At 41.3% G+C, this 27982-nt stretch overlaps 2 protein-coding genes across 3 annotated transcripts; both read right to left on the bottom strand.

Moving 5' to 3' along the window:
* Positions 1-78: 78 nt before the first annotated feature.
* Positions 79-23843, bottom strand: LOC109148189. 2 transcript variants are annotated; one of them, XM_019296034.1, is made up of 8 exons: positions 23660-23843; positions 23218-23336; positions 21376-21458; positions 19897-20015; positions 19654-19806; positions 19232-19328; positions 18896-19097; positions 79-244 (listed from the first exon to the last, which is right to left on the bottom strand). In XM_019296034.1, exons 1-7 carry the CDS (start codon positions 23673-23675, stop codon positions 18905-18907), a joined length of 780 nt encoding a protein of 259 aa, XP_019151579.1. In that variant the 5' UTR covers positions 23676-23843; the 3' UTR covers positions 79-244; positions 18896-18904. The 2 variants fall into 2 exon arrangements, with proteins under 2 accessions (XP_019151579.1, XP_019151578.1); XM_019296033.1 differs by lacking the exon at positions 79-244 and having other exon boundaries at positions 18652-19097.
* LOC109148188 lies at positions 239-2457 on the bottom strand. Its single transcript, XM_019296032.1, has 7 exons — positions 2282-2457; positions 1884-2002; positions 1440-1522; positions 1190-1308; positions 931-1098; positions 532-628; positions 239-451 (listed from the first exon to the last, which is right to left on the bottom strand). Exons 1-7 carry the CDS (start codon positions 2295-2297, stop codon positions 259-261), a joined length of 795 nt encoding a protein of 264 aa, XP_019151577.1. The 5' UTR covers positions 2298-2457; the 3' UTR covers positions 239-258.
* Positions 23844-27982: the final 4139 nt, after the last annotated feature.

Raw genomic sequence — 27982 nt, 5'->3', positions numbered from 1 at the left:
CCACCAAAAAAGCAAAGAAGCTCTCTGGTGCGCACGAGGCGCACTCATCTGGGCACGTGTACTCCTCCACATGGAGTTGTTGCAAAATGGGAATGAAGGTAGGGTAGGTATGTATATGAATAATATGATTGATGAGTTGAACAAATTAAAGAACCTGCAGGCACAAGTTAATGAGTTATTGTGAACAGATGGAGTGAGGAAGCCGGCCATGGGAGCTTAGGCTTAGCTTGTAAACTGCAATTAAATCAGCATTATATTTTAGTTGTGGTGTAAATCTTGTTTTATGAAGGAGATTGCAATGGAAACTAATTCACTGAGATTCGAGTGCGACGTGTAGAAGTGGTCAGCTCCTTCCACTATATGCAATTTGTGGTTTGGTATAGCCTTCTCAAACTCTAATGCATCTTCAATGGGATTCACCTCATCATTGGATCCATAAATGCTCAATACCCTGCACAAACAAATTCATCTCCCATCACAACCATATATATATATGTAGTGCCAAGTACATACACAAAAACATGTTCTGACCTGCAGGCTTTGTCGATCTCACAACATGCGTCGTGCATGTTAGGATTTAGCAGCAGATTCGTTAGGCATAACTCCATAAAACGGTACACAACTTCTCCTACAAAACAAAAAACCATATCTATTACTATCAGAGACAACCACAACCAAGTTCGTCAGGTTATTGGCTTCATAACTATACAAGCTTAATTCCTTCCAAGTTTAACTCCCTATGGATAACCTAGACTTAGACTGATTTACCTCCTTGTAGTGCTTTGCTACTTAGGTCACAACTCACAAGCCGTAGTTTACCCAGAGTCTAGAGAATACCTCGGGTAATTAATAACTAACTGTGGATTATGAACATGATGCAAATTGAGAACGAAATTGTGTACTTTGTTGTCCACCATAGATCAGACAAACCTTCTGCGTTTTTGACATCTATGAATCCATCCTTCTTCATTCTTTCCATGAATTCATCATCATCCAATTCCTCTCTAACGTTTCTAAGCAAATCAAACCGACCAGAAACATTGACCAGTGTATGAACATCATGATACATTGAAGCATACAGGAGCACAACACTCCCTCCTGCAACAATTTAGGCAACCCTATTATGCTATAATGTTCCAATTCAAGGACAAAACCAATAACACGGTTAGTTTGACCACACCCCCCACACCTTTACTATGTCCAAGAATGGCAGCTATTTTGCGGTTTTGCCCAACAAAGTGTTGGACAACACAACGCAAATCCTCAGCCTGTCTCTGAGAGCAAACCATGAATACCCCTTCACTTTCCCTGCAAACCATTTCGTAATACACAACTCAATTACAAGTATGAAAGAAGGTAACTTTTAAAGTTAAACTTCTTCATGCAGTTTACAACACATATATACCATAGAGCATTGAATAGATCGAGTAGAATGTTACCCGTTACCAGCGAAATCAAACCGAAATGCACTTATTCCTTCTGCCTCCAATGCAGCAGCTAGGCTCACCATTATCCTGTCATTCTACAGATCGAAAATGTAAATATATGTATAAATTACAAGTTCGAATCTCACGAGCGGCCTATTGACATTATTGGTTTGAGTCAGTTAGTTATGGACAATTTAGGCTAATTTACTTTGTGATCTTTTGCCGACTATGTTACAAGAAGAAGGGGTTTACGCTTTATTCGTGGCCTCGAATAGCCGCTACAGGTTTGCCTCCTCACTCAATAAATATAAACATAAAGCATCTTAGAAGAGATTTACCCGTACCCTCAAAGTAGCTACAAGTTTTCCTCCACACTCAAACAGAGTAACAGACACCCAAAAATACAGACATATAGCAGTGATATATGTCCAAAGTGGAATAGCAAACCAAACTTACCTTTGTGCATAGGAAACCATGACACAACACCACAATATCTGGAGATCCAGTTTCATGCAGTATACCCACCAGCTTCTCATTATATTTGTTTTGTATGCTCATTTTCTTCTGTGTAATCCCTGAAGCATTACAACATATATGCTCATCACTAATTATAATTAACGGGCAGGCCAGGGAAGATGATGACTATCAGAATAAATCAGAGTTTAATTATAAATAAGTAACATGATCGAGAAAAGCAATCATCTTTGTTATGTAAGTGGAAAATGTGTTAAAATCCCTGAATTATCATCCAATAATTGGAAAGAAAAAGGTTCGATTTTTCTTAATGTCTTTATGAATAAAGAAAGCAACAAGATTGAGTAGTGATTGTGAGAATTGCTCTCTGATCTTCTCACCTGGGTTTGAAGCCATATATATATATGTTGAAGATTGAGTTGGTGTTGATGTTGTGGGTTGCTTAAAGTGCGAAGCGTACCTGGGAAGTTGGGAAGAATGAACTGAGGTTTCTTGGTGATGACAAGATTTGTGGATAAATAGATATACAGAGAACAAAGTTTCAGATGAAGAAGAGGATGAAAATAAAGCAGGTTTGTTCAATTGTTATAGCATGGACCACTTCATATTGCATTTTCAACTCAAATTCAAAAATTATGGATTTGTAGTTACCATATTTTATATCATAACATCAATTATTCATTTATTTGTTAATTACATAAAAGTGTAGAAACATAATGTTAGTTTACATGTGTCTTGATGTATCTATAGTAATTTTTGTTGTAATGTTGTTGTGTTGTTTGTGCCGTTGACCATTAGCTCCTAATCGGTGAATTGTAGGATTTGATCAATATAGATAAACGTAAATGTACAAGACAAAGAGAAGTAGAACAAGAGACAAGGATAGTCATTCCATTGCACAAGTCCACTCAATACAATGTTACAACAAGCATATATAATGTACAAATAATAATGACGATACTAATGATGACCGTTATAACAGTTATGTATTGAATGCCCATAATGTCCACCATAATAATATATTTATAACACTCCCCCTTGGACATTATTTTATCAACGATCTTGCCTCGTTAAAGACTTGCTAGGAAAACCCTGTGGGAAAAACCTAGACAATAAGAGAGTACAATAGAAAATATATTCATGCCTCATTAAAAACTTCACTAGGAAAACCACGTGGGAAAAAACCTAGTTGAAGAAAAGAGTACATGATATATGTAAAAACATATATTGTATTTGGTCGCCTCATTAAAAACCTTAACTTAAGAAAACCCTGTAGGAAAAACTTAGTTAAGGGAAAAAGAGTACACCATAAGCGCAGCCTTCAGGGCATAATCTGCATAATCTTCAGGATTTTGGAGTTTGTTCATTTATTAACCAATTATTTTGCAATTTTCCCCATTGTCATTACTATATCTGATGGATTTAATTAACCTGGGGTGGACCCGAATCAATAAACCCGGATAAGAATATATAATAAGAATAATAAACAAATAATATAGAACGATATCGTAAAGGTCGCGGTGGACCGTATATTATATTAATTGCCGTAGTATTTGGCTATTACAAAGATTCGGTAGGACAAAAGTGTGTAATAATCGTATAATGTGGAATGAATTGCCCTTTGTTAGGACATGGAGGGGGGTTTTTATACAAGCAAACCCCCCAACCGCCTCCCCTTAAATCGGGGGTGGTTAGATCTCAAGTTTGACCGGGCCCGGGTGGACCGGGTCGGGTCGGGTCCCGAGCCCGGGTGGTGCCGAGCTCGGGTAGGACCGAGCTCCCCGACCCGAGCTCCACGTAGGTCGGCTCGGGTCGGGGCACCTCCATGGTGCTCCGGGTTCGCGTTGCTCTTGGGCACCTCCGTGGTCCCCCGGGTCCGTGCTGCTCTTGGGCACCTCCGTGGTCCCCCGGGTCCGTGCTGCTCTTGGGCACCTCCGTGGTCCCCCGGGTCCGTGCTGCTCTTGGGCACCTCCGTGGTTCCCCGGGTTCGTGTTGCTCTTAGGCACCTCCGTGGTCCCCCGGGTCCGTGCTGCTCTTGGGCACCTCCGTGGTCCCCCGGGTCCGTGTTGCTCTTAGGCACCTCCGTGGTCCCCCGGGTCCGTGCTGCTCTTGGGCTCCACCAAGTTGCTCCGGGTCCATGTTGCTACCCCGGGTCGGGTCGTGGGTATAATATATCCATCATGAGTCCCCCACTCTCTTCGTTGCGAGTGGAAGTCAACGAATGAGAGTACCCGTACGCCGACCCGAGCCCCTTGGGTGGAAAATTCCGAGCTCCAAAATTTAGCCGACCCCCTCCAAGAATTATATCGCGGATAGAATTCTTGGATGTTATGGCCGCTGCTCCTTTGTTTCAGTAACGGGTGCCACCTTTTGCCTGCTATCGCCTCTCCCTGAAATACTTGGGATTTTTTTTTTTTTGCCACCTCGGCAGTTACCGAGGTGGACCTCGGCAGTTGCCGAGGTGGACCTCGGCAACTCACCGAGGTGGGCCTCGGCAGTTGCCGAGGTGGACCTCGGCAACTCACCGTGGTGGGCCTCGGCAGTTGCCGAGGCGGACCTCGGCAGTTGCCGAGGCGGACCTCGGCAACTTGCCGAGGTGGACCTCGGCCGTTGCCGAGGCGGACCTCGGCAGCTTGCCGAGGCCGGCCTCGGCAGCTGGCCGAGGTAGGCACGACATTTTTTTTTTTTTTTTTTTTTTGCCGTGTGCTAGCCTCTTCAACAAAGTCCTACGGAACTATGTCCTCGGGCTCTCCCGTCGGGGTTGGTACGCGAGGTCGGACCTCGTGCCCCCTTAGGGTACGTTAGCCTCTCGGGCTAAGTCCTTCCGGACTACGCCACCGGGCTCTTCTGTCGGGGTTTGTACGCGAGGACGGACCTCGTGCCCCCTTAGGGTGCGCCAAACCGCTTGGGCCCAGTCCTGCAGGACCAAACCACCGGGCTCCTCCGTCGGGGTTTATACGCGAGGTTAGACCTCGTGCCCCCTTAGGGTGCGCGTTAGCTGCTCAGGCACAGTCCGACAAGACTGTGCCACCGGGCTCTTCCGTCGGGGTTGGTACGCGAGGTCGTCCCTCGTGCCCCCTTAGGGTGCTTCTTCCGTCGGGGTTAGTACGCGAGGCCGGACCTCGTGCCCCCTTAGGGTCCGCGGGGGGGGGGGGGGAAGACATGAGTGAGCACTCGTTCCCCCCTGTTTCACGTTTTTTTTTTTTTTGTTAAGGGAGATAAAATGCATGAGAACCAACTTTGTAACAAAAGGGATCCTGCGCACAATGTGTTCTGTAATATGCGATTTTATTCCGACTATTGCCGCTCACTAAGACATTATTAGGGGAGGGGAATGGCCTCCCTCCTAGAATAGCAACGCCAAGACCCTCCTCTCACGTGGCAGGTCTACTGGTAAAATTTCAGCAGGTGCTCTGAATTCCAAACCCTGGCTATCATCTTTCCTTTGGGAGTTTTGAGCTTGTAGCTGCCCGGGCGGACCACGGCTGCTATAATGTACGGGCCCTCCCAATTAGGGGCAAACTTTCCTCCGGCTTGGGGCTGGCTCGCCTCCCTTCTCCTGAGCACATAGTCACCCACTTGGAAATAGCGAGGTCGGACCCGCTTATCGTGATATGCCTTGGTCTGCCTCTGGTAGTTTTCAGCTCGAATCGCGGCTGCTTCGCGCCTGTCATCAATCATGTGGAGGTCAATTCTATGATTCTCCTCGTTCGTGTCAGGGTCGTAGTCCTCCTCTCGTCGGGAAGGTATGACTACCTCCGCTGGAGCTCGGGCTTCGAAACCGTAGGCTAAGGAAAAAGGCGTCTCCCCAGTAGCCCTCCGGGGGGTGGTGCGGTAGGCCCAAAGAATGGCGTTGAGCTCCTCCACCCACACTCCCCCCGCGGATTCCAGTTTCTTTTTCAGGCCACCCACAATGGTGCGGTTGGCATTTTCCACCTGGCCATTTGCTTGAGGGTAGCATACTGCTACCCGGCTGTGGGTAATGTGCCATTCTGCACAGAACCCCTCGAACTCTTGCCCCTCGAATTGGCGTCCGTTGTCGGTGATGAGTTGCATCGGGACCCCAAAACGACACAAAATATTTTTGTACACAAAGTGCTTGCAACGGGTACTTGTTATGGTTGCCAGCGGTTCCGCCTCTACCCACTTGGTGAAGTAGTCCACTGCTACTATGAGGTACTTCCTTTTTCCCGACCCCATGGGCAGAGCTCCCACTAGGTCCACTCCCCACCTGGAGAAGGGGATGACCGAGCTGATGGGGGTGTAGCTCGTGGCTGGCCGGCCGGGGGTGACTTGGAAGTGTTGGCAGGTCTCGCAACCCCGGGCATAGTCGGCGCACTCCTTGGCCATTTTGGGCCAAAAGTACCCCTGTAAGATGGCCCGCCGGGACATGGCGAAGGCCCCCTGGTGGGCTGAACAGGTCCCTTCGTGGATTTCTTCCATGACTGACCTGGCTTCGTCTGGGTACAAGCAGCGTAGCAAGGCGCCGTTATAGGACCTCTTGTAGAGTATGTCCCCCATGACCACGTACGTGGGGGCTCGCCGTTTCACCAGCTTGGCGTCGACCTCGTCGGGAGGTAGCGTGCCTGTCTTCTTGTACTCCTTGAGGTGGTCCAACCAGCAGGGAGGTCGGATTTGCACGGGTAGGATCGGGTAGGCATCCAGGCTCGACCTCTTGAAATCTTCAATTCGGGCTCTTGGAGATATGTTCCGGGGCCCCTTGGGCGAGCTTGGATAACATGTCATCATCTGTATTCTGGTCCCGGGGTACCTGTAGGACCTCATAATTGATCAGCTGCCCCAGTAGCTGGAGCACCACGTCCCGGTACCTCCTCATTCTTTCATCACTTGCTTCAAATTCACCTGTGACCTGTCCCACCAAGAGTCTAGAGTCACATCGGATTTTGAGCTTCTCCACCCTCATATTTAGTGCGAGGCGGAGCCCTCCCAGGAGTGCTTCATACTCGGCCTCGTTGTTGGACAATTTGAACGCGAAGCGGAGGGCGTAGTAGGCCCGAAACCCCTCCGGTGTTATGAGGACGACTCCACCTCCGCAGCTTTTGGTGCTGGAGGACCCGTCCGTTGAGATGGTCCACCACTCCTCGTCTTCGTCCCTGACCCGCTCCGTTGCCTCCCGGGGAGTGCACTCGACTATAAAGTCAGCCAGCGCCTGCCCCTTGATGGCGGGTCGGGGCTTGAACTGGATGTCGAACTGGCCCAGCCGCATGGCCCACCTGACCAGCCTGCTTGCCGACCCCGAGGCCCTCAGTACTGCGTCTAGCGGCTGGTTGGTGAGGACCTGCACGGGGTGGGCCTGGAAGTAGTGGTTCAGCTTCTTTGCCGTCGCATCTACTGCAAAAATGGCCTTTTCCACGGGTGTGTACCTGATCTCTGCTCCCCGTAGAGCTCGGCTCGTGTAGTATACGGGCCGCTGGACCCCCTCGTCGTCCCGGACCAGCACGGAGCTGACTGCGGCCTGCGAGATGCCCAAGTATAGATACAGGACCTCCCCCTTAACGGGTTTGGCCAGGGGGGGGGGAGCGACATCAGGTACGTCTTGAGGTCTTCGAACGCCTTCTGGCACTCCTCGGACCATTCGAAGCCTTTAGTCTTTTTTAGGACTCCAAAGAACGGTAAGGCCTTCTCGGCCGACCTCGAAAGGAAACGGCCCAGGGCTGCCAATCGCCCGTTGAGGCGCTGGACCTCCCGGAGGGACCTCGGAGGTTCCATGTCCAGGATGGCCTTGACTTTGTCGGGGTTGGGCTCAATGCCCCTCTTCGAGACCATGTACCCCAAAAATTTCCCCCCGTGCACCCCGAAGGTGCACTTTTTGGGGTTCAGCCGTAAATTGAAGCGTTGCATAATTGAAAATACCTCGGTAAGGTCATCTGTGTGGAGGTTGGCGTCGGTGCTCTTGACGATCATGTCGTCGACGTAGGCCTAGAGGTTGCGACCGAGGACCTGCTTGAACACCTTGGCCACCATTCGGGTGTAGGTGGCACCTGAATTTTTCAGTCCGAAAGCCATAACCTTGTAGCAATAGACCCCCTCTGGCGTGGTGAAGCTGTCTTCTCCTCGTCAGCCTCCTCCATAAAAATTTGGTGGTACCCCCTAAACGCATCTAGGAAGCTCATAAGGGCACACCCTGCAGTCTCGTCCACCAGCTGATCGATGTTGGGGAGGGGAAAGGGGTCCATAGGGCAGGCCTTGTTGAGGTCGGTGTAGACCACGCACATCCTCCAGGTGGGCGGCTTTGGGGCGAGGACTACGTTGGCCAGCCAGGTGGGGTATGTGACCTCCCTAACATGACCAATCTCCAGCAGTGTGTCGACCTCCTTTTTGACGAACTCCCTCCTCTCGGCGGAGAGGTACCTTTTGCGCTGCTGGATTGGCCTGACCGCGGGGTCGACGGCCAACTTGTGTGTGATCACGTCTCGGCTGAGGCCCGGCATGTCCTCGGGACCCCATGCAAAGACCTCCTTGTAGCTCCTGATGGTGTTGATTATCCGTGCCCGGAGCTCGGCCGGGAGGCCGACCCCTACCTTCACAACCCGGTCGGGTCGGCTGGGGTCGAGGATGACCTCCTCTGTCTCGACCACGGGCTCGGCCCGAGGTCGACCTACCTCCTCCTGAAATGCCTTCTCGGCGATGGTATGTACCCGGAGGTCCTTTTGACCAATCTGGCGGCACGCCTTCAAGTAGCAGCTGCGGCTTACCTTTTGGTCCCCCCAGGCGACCCCGACCCTGGTCGGTGCCGGGAACTTGAGACACAGGTGCTCCATGGAAATTACGCACCTGAGGTCCTCCAGGGCGGGTCGGCCGAGTATTATGTTGTGGGTGCAACTGATTTTCACGACTACGAACTCGACCTCCCACCTCCTGGTGTGAGGTGGGGTGCCTATCTCTACCTCCAGACTGATCGACCCCTCTGTCTCAATTGAGTCCCCCGTGAACCCGGACAGGGGGGTGCGTACCTGTGCCAGCTGCCCTCTTGAGAGTCCCAGCTGGGTGAACGTGTCGTAATACATGACGTTCACCGAGCTACCCGTGTCTACGAGCACCCGGTGCACCACCACGTTGTTGATGTCCAGCTTGACCACCAGGGCGTCTCGGTGGGGGTGGGGCCCGTCTGGCAGGTCGGGGTCGGTGAACGTGATGGGCTCCCTCTTTGGTTTCTTCTCATGGGGGGTACGTGTGACCTCCCCCACGTACAAGCTCCTCGCCCACCTCTTCCGCTCGGCTGGCGAGTCCCCTCCCTCGGGCCCCCCGAAGATGACGTAGATGGCCCGTTTCCTCGGGGGCTGGGAGTCCTCCGTCGTCTTCTCCTCCTCCTCGGAACTGTGGTCGTGGTGGTCCCTCTTGCGGGGGGGAGCCGAGGTGGATGGCGCCTGGCCACCCCCCTTCCGCCATACATTGCTCTGCTTCTGGCCCTGGGCCTGTTCCTGCGCTTGGCCGGGCTTCTTAATGAATTGGCCGAGGTAGCCCATTTGGATGAGCTGCTCGATTTGTCTTTTTAGGAGGATGCACTCGTCTGTATCGTGTCCTTTCTGCCGGTGGAACCTGCAGTACTTGTTGGGGTCCCCCCTCGTCGATATCTTCATGCACTCCTCCTTCGGGAATACCACGATTCCCTGGTCCTCCGCATGCGCCAAGATAGTACCCACGGGTTGTGTCAGCGGGGTGAGATAGCGTGTGGGGTTCATCCTGGGCCCCTCAGCGTACTCACGCCGGTGCGGTCGGGGCGCCTTGCGCTCTTCCTGGGGTGCCTTGTCTTTTCGACCCCTTCCTTCTTCCTGCTCCTTCTTCCTCTTCTCGCCAGCCTCGGCGTCAGCGTACCTTGCTGCCTTGTCCATCAGGTCGGTGTAGGTCCTGGGGGGGTACCTGATGAGGTCCTGGTGAAAAGCGCCCGACCTCAAGTTGTTCCGGAAAATTACCATGGCCGATTTCGCATCGAAGTCGGCGACTCCCATGACCTCTTTCTTCCACTTGCCGAGGTACTCGGCTAGTGATTCCGAGCTCCCCTGCTTCAAATCACACAGGTCGGCAATTTGCTTCTTCCGCTGTATGCTGGTGGCGAAATGGGACAGGAACTGTCGGGTGAGGTCCGCAAAGGTGGAGATGGACCCTGCCGGGAGGGATCCGAACCAATCATGCGCCTGCCCGTCCAGGGTGGCGAAGAACCCCCTACACAGGATGGCGTCTGTCGCCTCGGTGATCATCATGGCGGCTCTGTACCTGGTCAGGTGTGCCCGTGGGTCCGTGGTCCCCGAGTACGCTTTAATGGTGGGAAAGCGAAAATCTCGAGGTAAGGGCTCCTCCATGATGGCGTTTGCAAACGGAGAGGACAACACATCCTGGGGCTCTGGGGATCCGTCCCTCTCGTCGAACTTCCTCTGGAGCTCATCCATCCTCCTCCGCAGCTGCTCAACCTCTACCCGATAGGAGCTCGGAGCTCTACCATTCGTTTCTCCTGATCGTTCGACCCGGGAGGCCTGTGCACGCCGAGGTGGGACTCGGGTCCCCCGTCCAGGGGACCCCCACGGGCCTGCCTCTTGTCGCGGCGGGGCCCGGGGTCCGTGGCTCGGTGACCTCCGGGTGACTGACTGCTGACGTGCCTGCCTGCGGGAGCAGGATTCTGCTGGTGGGGGCTCATTAGCAGCAGGCCTTGGGCCCAACCTCTCCCGGGCTGGCACCTGGTCGCCCAACCTCTCCAGGGCGGGCCTGGTTTGGGTTGGTGCCCTTCCATCGTCGTCACGCTGGCGGTCTCGGCGGGAGTCCCCTCTTCCCCGCCTCTCCGATGGTCGAGGCGAGTTGACCTCCCCCTGGGTGACAGGTGCCTGGGGCGGCCGGGTGCTCGGGCCACTGCGCCCCCGGGTGGGAGGAGGCGGGGGCGACGCCGGCGCCCCTCCGGTGGTGCCTAAGGCGGCTTGTTCCTCTGCTCGGAGGCCCGCCGCGACGCGCGCCAGCGCGGTGGAAGCTTGTTCGAAGACCGCCACCCCCTCCTGGATGAGTGCGCGAGCTGGAGCGGGGGCGGCGGGGGGTGCTGGTGGCGCACCACTGCTACGGTGGTTGGTGAGCTGGGCCCTCAGATCCTCCCCCGACCTGGCGGAGGTGGCTGGTTGGATGCTGGGGGCGGGGGCCCCGTTGGGGCCATTCCCGTTCGCGACGAGCTGGGTGCCGCAGGAACCATTGGTATGACGAGAGTTGGATCTCGATCTTGCCATCGCTGGGGATGAACGATAGTGGGGAGAGCGCTTAAGCTTATACAGCAGCTCTCAACAAGAGCACCAATGATGGATTTAATTAACCCGGGGTGGACCCGAATCAATAAACCCGGATAAGAATATATAATAAGAATAATAAACAAATAATATAGAACGATATCGTAAAGGTCGCGGTGGACCGTATATTATATTAATTGCCGTAGTATTTGGCTATTACAAAGATTCGGTAGGACAAAAGTGTGTAATAATCGTATAATGTGGAATGAATTGTCCTTTGTTAGGACATGGAGGGGGGTTTTTATACAAGCAAACCCCCCAACCGCCTCCCCTTAAATCGGGGGTGGTTAGATCTCAAGTTTGACCGGGCCTGGGTGGACCGGGTCGGGTCGGGTCCCGAGCCCGGGTGGTGCCGAGCTCGGGTAGGACCGAGCTCCCCGACCCGAGCTCCACGTAGGTCGGCTCGGGTCGGGGCACCTCCGTGGTCCCCCGGGTCCGTGCTGCTCTTGGGCACCTCCGTGGTCCCCCGGGTCCGTGCTGCTCTTGGGCACCTCCGTGGTCCCCCGGGTCCGTGCTGCTCTTGGGCACCTCCGTGGTCCCCCGGGTCCGTGTTGCTCTTAGGCACTTCCGTGGTCCCCCGGGTCCGTGCTGCTCTTGGGCACCTCCGTGGTCCCCCGGGTCCGTGTTGCTCTTAGGCACCTCCGTGGTCCCCCGGGTCCGTGCTGCTCATGGGCTCCACCAAGGTGCTCCGGGTCCATGTTGCTACCCCGGGTCGGGTCGTGGGTATAATATATCCATCAATATCATACTCATGCCTCGTTAAAAACCACACTAGAAAACCCATTGGGAAAAACGTAGTGAGGAAAAGAGTACATGGTATGTATATGCTGCAAAAAGTATAACTATTAGTCCTTTTAAGATCCAATCTACATGATTGACCAATCTACAGGATTGACTCGAGTGAATGTACTTCATGTCTCCCCCTGAAAATAACAATCTTCAAATTCTATATTTCCTGTAAATCATTGTTTCTAAAGGGTGTAGAGAAGGGATATGGTATAATCTTCAGGATTGTCATTAGAATTTATCATATTTTCTCATGATCATCTGGACCAATAAAATTATTTATAGTTTATATTTTGTTGCTCCCCCTAAATATAATAATTTTTCTTTACCTACACATATCAATCTTATGGATATTTTGTAGGTATACATTTGCTAACTTGTCACTGGAGCAAACCTTCTGAACAAATATTTTATCACTCTTCTGGAGTTCATGTGGATCAAGGTATTTTATATCATGAAAAACTATATACATTTTTATCCGTAACAAGTATGATGACTTCATGCCAAAAAGAATCAATACGAGTATTTTTACCTTGATTTTGCTATTCGTTATCTTATCTCATAACTTAACATCATCAAACTCTTTATATATTTCATTGATGTTTACACCATAAATATTGACTGAGATAATAAATAAGTCCATTATCAACTCTTTATTGAGCACATAATGGTACATATTATTCCTTCTATATGAGGATAATAACCCCATTCGCAACTCTCTAAAAAGTAAATAATGCCACTTAAATAAATCCTCATTTCGGGAATTATAAATCCATTAGGGATTTTCAAGATAAATTAGAGGATATATTTAGAATATTTTCAAGAGGAAACAATATTTGAGTTTCCCAATCACATATAACATTACTAGGCATGTTTATGATAATATATTTTCATACTTTGTTATGGGGGAGAAAATACATTTAAAAGATCATAGTTAGTAACTTACTAACTTTTATACTTCTTATTTTGTGATTTTCATTCATCACATTTTGAGAAAATCCATCAAGGATTTTAAATATAAGTAACAAGTTACCCATATAAATATGTGATAACTATAACTATTAGCTACATATCTAATTTATTTACTGTTAGTTTTATTGAATAGCGGAATATAAAGCCATGACTAATATTGGGTCTCTGCGAAAACCCTCCACTCGCCTTTTATTAGCGAATTCTAATTTGTATGCCTTAATTGCTATTTTCTATGAAAACAGTTAGCACGCTGCAGGTGTTATACTACTATTTTCATTTCTGGATCCAGATTTTATGAGCAATAGAGGCAAAATATGTTGTCGACAACTGTAACAGCTTTGTAAATATCTTTTATACACATGGCAATTTTGTATCAACCAAATATATGGCATTTCCCAAGAGTATTTGGATTTGGTTGTTCCGCTTCCCCAGTATTTTAGTTATTTGGTGCACCTACAATTTTACTGGGGGGTTTTCGTCTTCTAGACGAATATCTTCAAGATAAAATTTCTGTATTTCTGGAGTGACGAAATTTTTATACTAGATCTAGTTTTGTAAATTCTTAAACCAATATATGCTCCTGGCATAATGGTAGAGATTTTTAGTCCTAGCTGGGGATTTCAACTCTTAAAATATTTTCTATGGACTTAGTCACTCATTGTGATTTCTAGCAGATAATTTGTTTAATGTCTAAACTTCTGGTTCTATAAGGCTAGTACATGGGTTTGAAGATTTTTACCAATTTCTCGGCATTTAATTAATTAGAAATTTCGAATCTCCCCCTAATGCCGAGAAAAGATCTTATAATGCAACCAACATCATTGTTGATTTCTCATTATGGGATATAGCTAGAAGGGTTGCATACTAAAAATAATTGAACGCAGATAGGGAAATGCATCATGTACTAGCGTATGTGATATGTAGTGGATCTGGATATTGGTTATTCAATTTTTGAAGGTCCCCACAAAAAATATTTCCTCCAAAAATGCTTAATTTGCTTTCCGAACAAAGCTCTATTAAGATTTAGAGCTTTGGTTAAAAAATATGATATTATTTATCTTAAATATTTGTTTCATGAAAAATAGAAAAACAAGTGGAGTACTCAACATACTATGTAGTATGGAGTGAACTAATCAAGATAACATATCATAATTTCGTCTACGGATCATGTTTTCTATCAATTTGGATTCATGACAAATATTCTTTTTGACAATTTGCCATAGTAAAATATCACAGTGATATACACATGCATACAATTGCCAATATAAGAGAATTATAAAATATTGTCTTTTGAGAAAAAAAAACACTTATCTGGTTTGTTTCAGAATACTGTTTGACAATTGTATGGCCATCGCATGATCTCTTCTAATGTTGGTAATTGCCAATGTTGCCTCTTACATGTTTGATAAGGATAATCAAACTATCATAGATTGTTATTACGATAAACATTGCAATCAAAATGAAATGTGCCAATTATTAATCTTGGAGTCTTTATGAACGTACATGACTCCAATTTCGCAATATAGTTTCTTAAACAAATTGTCATAGTAAAATAATGCACATGTTATCTTCAAAAGAAAAACCTTATCTAGGCTCATCCAGGGTGTTATGCTAGTAAAACATAGAGTACAATCAGCTCATTTTCAAATAAATTGTATAACATAATCACAATTTGATGTCTAAGCATATTCAATAATTTGAACGAAAAATATAATATTTACCAAACCAAATTGCAGGCCCAAGACATAACAATAACATGATCGAATCATTATTGATCTTATAGTTATTTAAAAAACAGGCCCAAAAAGATTAATCCAAATACTTTAAATAAGCCTAAGGACCCAAAAGCAATATATATTATTTTTAAAAGATATAGCCCAAAAAAAAAACAAATTGGGCCAGTTGTGGTCTTAAAAAAAACACACAGATGGGGCCAAGAGGTCCAAAACTTGGGTTCAGCGATGAAACATTGAAACCATATAAGTTTCATCAGTTTTCACGCGGCCAGACAAGAGAGGGAGGGAGACGCGTAGAGGTGAGAGGTCGCCGACCGAAGCCATCACCATCGCTTGCCACTATCACGGCGCCGACCAGACCGGAGGTCTCCTGCGTCGCCATCGCCGCAAAGCATCAAACCTCCGCCGATCGTTACCCCAGAACCACCGATCGATGGTGCAGATCGGAAAAAAAAATGAGGTCGATCAGCCAAGAAACCCACCGCATCAACCGAGACGCGCCGCCATCGCTCTGCCGGAGCTTCACGTCGTGACCCTCTGCTGGAGTGCCAGCTCGTAAAAAACGTACAGGTTTCGTTTTGTATTATTTCCGAAAAACAGATCGGAAATTTTGCACCTTTCTTTTTTTTTCGAAATCTATACATGTTCGAAAAATAATGATAAATGTTTCAAAAAAATTTACACAATCTGGGAAATATTTTGAAATATTTCGTCAAGGCCAAAATGTGAACATGTGATCTATCCCTTTTTCAAAAGAAGTCTTGTGTTTTTCGAAAAAAGGTGTATATATCGAATTTTAAGTTTTCGAAAAACATGTATATGTGTGAGAGAGAAAAAAACTCAGAACATTTTCATACTCATAATAATTTCAGAAGATATCGCATATATATTTGTTCATATACATATACAGAGAATGTATAAATAAATTCTTTCCAAAAACACAATTATATTTCTTTTTTTCAAAAAAGATTGTACGAACTGAATACATACAGAAAATATTTATATATATAACAGCATATATAAATATTCACAATTTACCAATGCAAATTGCATAAGCATATATATATTCCATAATGTAAACATGCAATTTATTGGCAATTTTAACAAAATAGATATACCGTTCACCGAAGACTCGAAGAGCATGCTGATAACGTGTTGTAATGTTGTTGTGTTGTTTGTGCCGTTGGCCATTAGCTCCTAATCGGTGAATTGTAGGATTGGATCAATATAGATAAACGTAAATGTACAAGACAAAGAGAAGTAGAACAAGAGACAGGGAGAGTCATTCCATTGCACAAGTCCACTCAATACAATGTTACAACAAGCATATATAATGTACAAATAATAATGACGATACTAATGATGACCGTTATAACCGTTATGTATTGAATGCCCATAATGTCCACCATAATAATATATTTATAACAATTTTAATGTAATGTGCTTTCAATTTGATTACCCATATAAAAATCTAAAAATTATTTTTGAATCAGCATCCACAATGTAAGGAAAATTCTAATTCATAATATAATTTGCTGGTTCTATTACATATAAGTTCGACAAATTATATCGTGGACTTTGGTCCAATACAAAGAATTTGACTTCATAATACACAGAATTTATGTTCATAAACACGATATAATGAACTTAAATTATGTGCATTATGAACATAAATTTTGTGTATTATGTTAAGTATTTATGTGCACTCATTTATAGAATATACAGAATTAATGTTCATAATACACATAATTTATGTTCATTATATCGTATTTATGTGTATGTGTATTATGAACATAAATTCTGTGTATTGGATCAGTATTCACAGTGCGGTCCACGATATAACGATTGATATAAGTTCATTTGTGGCGTGATGGACTCTATTGCAATACTGGACGAGTCCAACCTGTAATAAAAATTAAATTTGGGTCAAAGTACCTATGAAATTCATGTACTATAGTGTTTTGTTTAATTTAGTCCTTGTATCTTTATTTTGTTCAATTTAATCCTACTTTAAAAAGTGATAAAATTAAGAACAATTGTCCAAATCTCATTACGAACATGGTCGTAATTATTTATTTTGGACATACTAATTTAATATATTGGTGGTAAAAATAATAAATTTTAAATATTTATAAAGTAATATATGTGTAGGAATATAAATATCATCAGCGCCACATAACCTAAGTTAACGATAATATTAACATCGTCAACTATTGTCCTTAATTGCACCATTTTTGAAAGTACAAGGACTAAATTGAACAAAATAAAAGTATAAGGATTAAATTGAACAAAACGCTATATTACAGGGACCTCGTCATAGGTACTTTAACGAATAAATTTGTGAATACAAGCCCTTATCAATATAGTTGGATAGGGAAAATTCTACTGTGGACCATGGTTCATGAAGTAAGTATCTAATTACACTTTAGTTTCATTTGATAATATTGCTCTATTTTTCAATTTAATTTGTATTATTTTAATTCTACTATAATTTCATTTGACAATATACATTATTGTATGAGCTCTACTTTGTAGTTCATTTTTCATATACACTAGTTTAATTATAATAATGCTAAAGTATTATTTTAAAGGAAAAGGATCAAATAGGCCCCTGAACTTTATTTGAAAGTGCAATTAAGCCCTTAAACTCTAAAAGGTGCAATTAAACCCTTAAACTTACCATTTTAGTGCATCCAAGTCCAATTATCGATAATTTACCTGAAATAGCCAGTCACCAAAATTCCGGCGACAATTTCGATTTAAAAAAAAAAAAAAAAAAAAAAAAAAAAAAGGCGTCGGTCGTAAGATTTTGGTCGTTTGGTCGTCTTCCACTGGAGAAGACGACCAGACCAGTCGTCTTCTCCATTTGGAGAATACAACTGTCTGGTTGCCTTCTCCAGTGGAGAAGACGACCAGATCCACGGGAGAAGGCGACCGTCTGGTCTTCTCCAATGGAGAAAGTGGTCGTCTGGTCGTCTTCTCCAGTGGAAGACAATCAGACAGCCGGAATCCCGCGACCATCGTCAAATTTTTTTTTTTAATTCAAAGAATCGTCGAAATTTTCGTCAAAATTGTCGTTGAAATCTTGATGACAGGTTATTTCAGGTAAATTATCAGCAATTGGATTTGGATGCACTAAAATGGTAAGTTTAAGGGTTTAATTGCCATTTTTGAAGTTCAAGGGCCTAATTGTACTTTCTAATAAACTTTAAGTGCCTATTTGACTCTTTTCCCTCATTCTAATTACACTCCATGTTCATTTGACTGGATTTTAGTTTCATTTTCTGTTCATTTGACAATATATATTATTGTATAGCTCTGAATTTTATTACTGACTCTGTTAGAATGTAGTATCTATTCAAAAGTACTTTCTCAACTTACTGAAGCACAAAGAGTCAATATTTTCTTTGCTGAGACTGGAACCAACAACCTCTCATATGGGAGAGCAACTTGGTGTCACTAGATTAGAAAGTCCTTGGCCAAACAATAAATCTAAATAAAAAAAATTAGAGTTAATACCAGTTGTGGTCCTCCGAGTATAGTGATACCGCCATGTATAGTCCTAAACTTTCAATTTAACCACACGTGGTCTTTCAACTTTCAAATTTAACCAGCCGTGGTCCTTCCCTTAGTTTACGTAAGAGCAAAGTTAGGACCATGTTTAATTAGGAAATTGAAAATTGAAAGGCCATGGGTGGTTAACTTAAAAGTTGAAGGACCATGAAGTGGTTAAATTGAAAAGTTGAAGGACCACAGGTGATTAAATTAAAAGTTTAGAATTAAACATGACAGTATCACTATACTTGGAGGACCCTGGCTGGTATTAACTCTAAAAAATTACTATAGATCTAACATAAACCAAACTTGTATGATTCACCATTCCTTTGGTGTCATTTTCTTCTTTTACCATCAAGATAAAAGAATTTGTTATTTAAAAAAAAAAAAAATGTTTTCCTATCAGAATCGACAGCAATCAAACATAAGAATCCCCTTGATATATGGTAGTACTTGGTATAACAATTCATGCATTAGTTCTATTTTGAGATAAACGTAATTGCCACAATAGACATAAAACAGTCCACGTCTACAATATCATCATATGTAATCAATATATATATTTCAGGAATACGGAGTCGAGAATCTAAGTTGTTGCAAAATGGGAATGAAGGTAGGGTAGGTATGTATATGAATAATATGATTGATGAGTTGAGCAAATTAAATCAGCATTTTAGTTCTGCTGCAAATCTTGTTTTATGAAGGAGATTGCAGTGGAAACTAATTCACTCAGATTCCACTGCGACGTGTAGAAGTGGTCAGCTCCTTCCACTATATGCAATTTGTGGTTTGGTATAGCCTGGTCGAACTCAAATGCACCTCCAATGGGATTCACCTCATCATTGGATCCATGAATGGTCAATACCCTGCACAACATACACAAACAAATTCAACTCTCATCACAACGCACGAGCTATGGTTACTGGTTCAGTAGACAGTATTTAGGAGAAGATCAGAAGTACAGAAAAATATGTTTACTTGTGTACATATATGTTCTGACCTGCAGGCTTTGTCGATCTCACAACATGCGTCGTGCATGTTAGGATTTAGCAGCGCATTCGTTAGGCATAACTCAAGAAAACGGTACACAACTTTTCCTACAAAAGAAAAAAATTATATATATCAGAGACGACCAGAACCAAGTTAAGTTGGTCAGGTTATTGAATTGGCTTGATAAATAGCTACAAGGTTCCTTCCAAGTTTAGCTCTCCGTGAAAGCGACTGCCTATTGGCCTTCTTGATTTGAGTAGGCTGATAAGTTATAGACAACCTAAACTGATTTACCAGGTCAAACCGTGGTTTACTCAGTCGAGAGAATACTTGGGGTAATAACTAACTGTGGATTAGTGAACATTATGCAAATTGAGAACAATTGCGGGCTTTAATTTGCTGTCCACCATAGATGCAGATGAGACGACAAACCTTGTGCGTTTCTGACATCTACGAATCCATCCTTCTTGATTCTTTCCATGAATTCCTCTGTAAGGCCTCCAAGGAAATCAAAACAACCAGAAACATTGACCAGTGTATGAACATCATGATACATTGAAGCATACAGGAGCACAACACTCCCTCCTGCAACAATTTAGGCAACCCGGCCTATTATATATGCTATAATGTTCTATATATGAACAAATTAAAACCAATAACACAATTTGACCACACCTTTACTATGTCCAAGAATGGCAGCTATTTTGCGGTTTTGCCCAACAAAGTGTTGGACAACACAACGCAAATCCTCCGCCTGTCTCTGACAGCAAACCATGAATACCCCTTCACTTTCCCTGCAAACCATTTCATAATACACAACTCAATTATATGTATGAAAGAAGGTAACTTTTGGGTGACAAAAGCAGAGAGAAATTAGGGGCGTTTCAGGTAATTTTAAATTACTTAGGTAATCTGAGTCTGATAATGTTATATTACATTATTTAGTTAATTATGAGATTACTTCGTAATGTTAGATTACCTCAAAGCTAATATGACAGTAATGTGATTACTACCATTTTCTTAGATAATCTTAGATTACCTTGAATTATTCCAACTTTTCCCTTGTTAACTAATCCTTATATATCAAGACTATGTAGTCTAATGGTACCGGGTTGGACTTCCATTTGGAAGATTATGAGTTCAAGCCTCAGTGGAGAGAAAGTATATGAACAGATACTTCAATGTAATAGAGCCAGTAGCTTTAAAAAAAACTAATCCTTATATAAACATAATATGTTCATATAATCAAATACACATGTGTGTATATTTATATATTTAATTAAGAATTGATATACATTCATACATATAAAAATAAGTACACACATCCAGGAGATCATAGAACTGAGAACCATCCCGCGCGCGCCACGTGTCCAGATCAATGAATCGGATGCAATTTTAAAAAAACAAAGCGGTGGTATTTTTGTAAATAACTCAAACTTTAGTGCATGTAAATGTGTTATATGTGCAAGTAGTTAGTGCACCTTTGCAAGTAAAAAGTGCATGTAAAATCATTTACAAGTGCACCTACTTTCACCTGCAAATGCATGTAATTTTGTCGTGTTAACATCCGTGCAACTATTTATAACTATATATAGGTGCACCTAGTTATAACGTGAGGTGCACTTAGTTTTGATGCTCAGTATAAATTTTACTTGCACCTGTAATACATTTTACCTGCACTTATAATTCATTTTACATGCACAAAGGTGCATTATATAAAACTGTTACTTGCACTTGTAATACATTTTACTTGCACTTCGATGTTCAATTATTTACGAAAATGCCACCGCATTTTTTAAAAATCCGAATTTCTCATCCCTTAGATCTGGAAACGTGCCGCGTGCTAGATGGTTCTCAGTTCTCTCCCGAGCGGCCATTCGCATGAGAGTGTGCCCTTATATATATATATATATATATATATATATATATATATATATATATATATATATTATTGAGGTCATTATAGTGAACTGATCCATTTAACTTAAAATATAATCAAACAAAGTAATATTATATTCTACAATCCAAACCAAAACACAAGATAATTTTATATTCCCGATTCCGTGAATCAAACGCCCCCTTAAAGTTAAACTTCTTCATGCAGTTTACAACACATATATACCATAGCATTGAATAGATCGAGTAGAATGTTACCCGTTACCAGCGAAATCAAACCGAAATGCACTTATTCCTTCTGCCTCCAGCGCAGCAGCTAGGCTCACCATTATCCTATCATTCTACAGATCGAAAATGTAAATATATGTATAAATATGAGTCAATCAATAATGAAAAAAGCCATTCAAAATCTCAGCCAAACCAGTCAGACTATTGATTTAGTAACCATAAAGTTACAAATTCGAATCTTATAAGCAGTTTATTGACCTTCTTGGTTTTAGGCAGTCACACTGTTGGAAATTATGGAATTTACAATCACCTGAAAGTGATCTTAAATCAATTCAAAAGCAAAAAGTGGTCAAAATTGCAACAAAAATTTTTCCGGATACTAAAAGTGATCGAAACAAGACTTTCGACTAGGGGTGATCACAGTTTGGTTCGAACCGTAACCGTGCACTATACAATCAAAACCGGAACCAAAACTGAACCGTCCGTACGGTTTCGATTCTGATTCTTAACCGGAACCTTATATGTTTTGATAATTAAGAAACCAGAACCGCCGATTTTAGTTCCAAACCGTAAAATTCTAAAAATAATAATAATAATAATAAAATAAAAAAACTTGCCAAAGCACAAAGGCCAGTAGGAAAATTTTTTTGGCTTCATATTTGAAACCAAAAAAATAAAGTGGCCAGTAGGCCATTGACTCAGTGGCCTACTGGCCACTTTCGCAGTTTCGCCAGTTGGCCTGGCGCAAAGGCCAAGCCTTGGCCTTTGCGCCAGGCTTTGCTGGCATGTAACAAAAACATAACAATACTTATGCTGTGCAACTGTATAGTGCACACGGTTGTAAAACGACGTCGTTTTGATTATAAATGTGTGTCTCGTCTAAAAGAAAATTAGTTTTGATTTTTCTTAATAGTATTATTGTGGATATATAGTTATAAATTTGTAGATATATAGTTATAAATTTATGGATATTCAGTTCATTCATTGTGGATATTTAGTTCATTCATTCTGGATTTTGTGTTATTCGTTCACTGTGGATATATAGTTATGAATTTGTGGATGTATAGGTATGAATTTGTGGATATATAATTATGAATTTGTGAATATATGATTCAAATTATGCACAAAAAAAAATGCTATTGCCGGGAATCGAACCTGAATTTTTTTTTTAAGTGGGACGCCGTCGTTTTTGCAACCGTGTGCACCATACATGGTGCACACGGTTGTACGGCATAATTTGCGAAAGCATAACAGAAATTTTATTAAAATAAAAAATAAAAAAAATCAACCGGCAGTTCTAACCGGAACTGTCGGTTCGACCATTTTTGGAACCGGAACTGAAATCGTGGTCATGCCTACTTTCGACTTGATTTAAGATTATTTTCAGGTGGTCGAAAATTTCATAATTTCCAGCCGTGTCAGTCAGCTATGGACAATTTAGGCTAAACTAGGTTACAAGAAGAGGGGGTTTACATTTAACTGGTGCCCTCGTATAGCGGCTACAGATTTGACTCATCACTCAACAAATACAAACATAAAGTATCTTAGAAGAGATTTACTCGTACTCTCGAATAGCAGCTACAGGTTTTCGTCCACAGTCCTCACTCAAACAGACATTACTGGAAATTATGGAATTTCCGACCACCTGAAAATGATCTTAAATCAAGTCGAAAGCCTTGTTCCGACCACTTTTGGTATCCGGAAAAACCTTTGTTGCTATTTCTGACCACTTTTTGGACTTTTTGGTATCAACTTAATTTAAGATCATTTTCAGGTGGTCGGAAATTTCATAATTTTCAATAGTGAGACACCCAAAAATACAGACATAAAGCAGTGATATATGTCCAAAGTGGAATAGCAAACCAAACTTACCTTTGTGCATAGGAAACCATGACACAACACCACAATATCCGGAGATCCAGTTTCATGCAGTATACCCACCAGCTTCTCATTATATTTGTTTTGTATGGTGATTTTCTTCTGTGTAATCCCTGAAGCATTACAACATATATGCTCATCAGTAATTATAATATAATTAACGGGCAGGGAAGATGACTATCAGAATTTAATTATGCATAAGTAACATGAGAAAAGCAATCATCTTTGTTATATATATATATATATATATATATATATATATATATATATATATATATATATATATATATATGCATGTAAGTGGAAAATGTTAAAATCCCTGAATTATCATCCAATAATTGGAAAGAAAAAGGATCGATTTTGTTGATGTCTTTATGAATAAAGAAAGCAACAAGATTGAGTAGTGATTGTGAGAATTGCTCTCTGATCTTCTCACCTGGGTTTGAAGCCATATATATATATATATATGTTGAAGATTGAGTTGGTGTCGATGTTGTGGGTTGCTTAAGGTGTGAAACGAACCTGGGAAGTTGGGAAGAATGATCGAGCTGAGCTGAGGTTTCTTGGTGACGATAAGATTTGGGGATAAATACAGAGAACAAAGTTTCAATGAAGAACGTAACGTAATATATATGGCATGCCGTGAAGCTCTTCTTAGTTGAAATAAGGCAATGTTAGTGGGGCTCACTTGGAGTTAGATTGCGGTCTATTCATATGTTGGTATAATCTGAATGCCGTCAATTATTGTCATTCATTTCAACCAAATGGCTCATCTTCTTGTTAGAACATTTGGCTCTCAGTCTGACCTATCCGTTTGGAAGTATGATCCTCCTTGCAATCATCATTTACTATCGTAATAAGTAGTTCTTTTTTTTTTTTTAAATTCAGATGAAGAAGAGGATGAAAATGAAGCACGTTTTGTTCAATTGTTGTACCATGGAACAGATTTATATTACACTGTGAATTAGATTTTAAAAATTATATTTCTATAGTTAACACATTTGTATCATAACAGATAATTACAGACACATAAATTGTTACTGTAGAATGTAAATACATAATGTAGGTTCACATGTATCAGCAGTTAACATCATAGTTTGTGCTTACCTTAAAAAGTTGAAGTGTTTATAATAATTACCATGTAGCGTGCCTTTAAATTAATTTATAAGTACAAAATTTAAAAATTATTTTTAAATAACATCCATAATGCAAGGTAAACTCTGATTTATGGTGTAATTTCACTAATTTGTTGGTTCTATTACATATAAGTTCATTTGTGGGCAGACGGACTCTGTTGCAATACTGGACCAGTCAAACATGTAACTAAAAAAATTAAATTTGTGAATATATATAGCAATACTAGCCCTTATCAATATACCTAGATAAAGCAATCGGACTAAATTGATTTGGCAATTGATTACAAGACAGAATTTACTCAGTAGACACTTCAATAGTAACTACGGATCGTTTTGTCATTTAAATATAACTGGATTACTGGATAGTAATAAAAGATTTGGATTCTTTTACCAATAAATCTAAATAAAAAATTACAATAAATCTAACATAAACCAATCTTATATAGTTATATGATTCACCATTCCTTTGGCAATCGTTATATCGGGCATCAGGGCGCACCATGCATTATGCGCTTTGCTTCAAAACGACGTCATTTTTATAAGTTGTATAGGGATTTGACGATGTCCAATCCCGTTACAGTTTTTTTTTTTTTTAAACATTTGTGTTTATGTGTATTCTGTTAAGAGTTTCTATGTATTATGTTAAGAGTTTTCGTGTATTATGTAAAGAGTTACTGTGTATTATGTTAAGAGTTTATGTGTATTATGTATTGAGTTTATGTGTATTATGTATTATCTTAGATTATGTGTATTATGTTAGGAATTTATGTGTATTCTACTATGCAATTTTATACATCCGAATCAGAGATTTTTTTTTTTTTTTAGAATTAACAGCAAAAACAGAAAACGACATCGTTTTGACCAACGCGCACAATGCATTGTGCACCCTGGTGCACGATATAATTTGCAAGAAAATAATGGTCAACGGATATTGATTTCTGGTCAAAAAGAAAATAAACTCATTTTTTCGAAAAATAATTTTTCTTTTTTTTTAAAGTTATTTTTCAGAAAATGCAAAATAACTTTTTTCATGTTCTCCATCTTCATGTTATATATGAAAATATTTTATTATTTTGTAAATGACAAAAAATCAAATCCTTAACATTGTCTACAAAAATTTTAGACTATTGAGTGCAAATTACCTTCCTAACTACCCAATTGACCGAGTGTTCCAAATTCACGCTGAGTCAAGGCAACCCCTCCAGAAAACTACTCCTAGTTACTAGAACCATCAAGTCCAATAATGAATTATGAACACCTTAAGTTGATTTATTTCTTTGTGATCCTTTGTTAACTAAGACTACATGATAAATTTCCCTTAGAGCATATCTTTTAATAACAGTTATAGACTTTCTTGTAAATTAATGTATTATATTTTGGTATATATTTATTTTATTATATTGTATATTTGTATAAGTGTATTACTACAAATTAAAGTAAGCTAAAATAAAAATGTGAATCTATGGTGGGTTCACGGTTATTCCTTTCTTACTAGAAGGCAAATTATATCGTGCGCTCTGGACCAAATTCCGTTTCTATTGTTAATTACTAAAAAAAAAATTATTTCGTATATACAGAAATGTATAGTAGAATACACAAAAACTTATAATATAATACACATATATAATCTAACATAATACATATACATATAAACTCTTAACATAAAACACATAAACACAAGTGTTTAAAAAAAAACTGCAACAGGATTGGACGGACGGAACAGTATTCGTCGCGTCAACTCCTCACCAACTTAACCGAAACGACGTCATTTTGAACATGGGCGCACAATGCATTGTGCGCCCTGGTGCACGATATAATAATTGTTATTTTTCCCTCTTGTCAAACACTCACTATATATACATCACATGCATGTGGATTCACATTTCACCAGTTTGAAAACTCAAAAAATAATTTCTAAAAATTATTATATTGTGCACCAGGGCGCATAATGACATCATTTCGGTTAAGTTGGTGAGGAGTTGACGCGACGAACACTGTTCCGTCCGTCCAATCCTGTTGCAGTTTTTTTTTTAAACACTTGTGTTTATGTGTATTATGTTAACAGTTTATGTGTATTATGTATTATGTTAGATTATGTGTATTATGTTAGAAGTTTATGTGTATTCTACTATACAATTCTATACCTCTAAAACATAATTTTTTTTTAATTTTTAGAATTAACAACAGAAACGGGAAACAACGTCATTTTGGTCAAGACGCCCTGGTGCACGATATAATGTGTCTTCCTTCGGTGTCAGTTTCTTCTTTTACCATCAGATAAAAGAATTTGTTAAAACCAAAAACAAAAACAAAAAAAAAAACAAAAAAAAAAAACAAAACAAAAAAAACAAAAAACAAAAACAAAAAAAAAAAAACAAACAAACAAACAAAACAAAAGAAAAACTCAATTTGTTTTCATAGCAGAGTCGACCACAACCAACCTCAATTATATATGACAAAGATGTATATCAATTAATTTTTATATGTAATTAAAATTAAAATTAATTATGATATTAAATTAACAATTAAAACGTTTAGTTATAAATTCTAGAGTTAATTCCACCAGAGGTCCCTTGTCTTTGGTGACAATTTCGAATTTAGTTCCAGATTATTGTTTTCTTGACACTTTTAGTCTTTCACGTGACTTTTCCTATTTTTAGTAAGGGTATTTTTGTCTTTTCATATTTTTCTTTTGTTATTTTTCAGGTTTCAACCAATTTAATTGGTTTAAGACTTACTAAAAACCAATTGAAAAATATGGTTACTAAAAAAATCAGAGGTTACCTAAAGTTCTAAACCAATTAAATCGGTTGAAACCATAAAAATAACAAAAAAAATATGAAAACACAAAAATGCCCTTACTAAAAATAGAAAAAGTCATGAAAAGGACGAAAAGTGTCCAAAAAATATTAGTATAGGATGTTAAATGGCAAAAACAATAGTCTGAAACTAAATTTGAAATTGTCACCAAAGACAATGGACCTCTGATGGAATTAACTCTAAATTCTAATAACGCACAAATGTAAGATTTTTATTTATTTATGGAAAAAGGGTCAAATAGGTCCCAAAACTTCACACCAAAAATCAATTAAGCACCTAAACTTTTAAAAAATGCAATTAAACCCTCAAACATGTCAAATTGAGGCAATGAAGCCCAAGAACCAATAAATAACCTGTTATTACATGTCATTTCAGTTCAGGCGATAATCTGTCGAAGTTCAAGCAATAATTCGACGGCCGGCGATGGTCGAACCGTCGCCGGTCGCCTTCTCCGACGGAAGGCGACCAACTGGTCACAGTTAGGGGCCTATTTGACTATTTTTCATTTATTTATTATAGCATTCTTTCTATTCCCACATATATAGGGATGACCATGGTTTGGTTCAAACCAGAAAGTTAGAACTGAACCGTGCACTATGCTAACAAACTAAATCAAAACCAGAATCCAAAGGTTCCGATTAAGGTTTGTAAAATTCTAGAACCAAAACTACCTGTTTCAGTTCGGAACCAGACGATTCCGGTTCAAGAACCGTTTTAAAAAAATGCCCACTGGCCACAGCTTAGTGGCAATGTTGCAAAAAACGTTAGGCGCCAATTTTATTTATTTTTTTTAAAAAAAAAAT

Source organism: Ipomoea nil, unplaced genomic scaffold, assembly GCF_001879475.1.
Source record: "Ipomoea nil cultivar Tokyo-kokei standard unplaced genomic scaffold, Asagao_1.1 scaffold2036, whole genome shotgun sequence".
NCBI classification, from domain to species: Eukaryota; Viridiplantae; Streptophyta; class Magnoliopsida; order Solanales; family Convolvulaceae; genus Ipomoea; species Ipomoea nil.
This window is presented reverse-complemented; position numbering and strand designations above follow the sequence as displayed.

What these genes read in the sequence shown, in the direction of transcription:
- LOC109148188 (XM_019296032.1), bottom strand. An exon ending in TTTGATTTCGCTGGTAACGG is followed by an intron (nt 1,309 to 1,439) that starts GTAACATTCTAC and finishes AATGGTTTGCAG; the next exon opens with GGAAAGTGAAGGGGTATTCA. An exon ending in CATTCTTGGACATAGTAAAG is followed by an intron (nt 1,099 to 1,189) that starts GTGTGGGGGGTG and finishes AAATTGTTGCAG; the next exon opens with GAGGGAGTGTTGTGCTCCTG.
- LOC109148189 (XM_019296034.1), bottom strand. An exon ending in AGATGTCAGAAACGCACAAG is followed by an intron (nt 19,329 to 19,653) that starts GTTTGTCGTCTC and finishes TTTCTTTTGTAG; the next exon opens with GAAAAGTTGTGTACCGTTTT. An exon ending in GAGATCGACAAAGCCTGCAG is followed by an intron (nt 19,098 to 19,231) that starts GTCAGAACATAT and finishes TATGTTGTGCAG; the next exon opens with GGTATTGACCATTCATGGAT.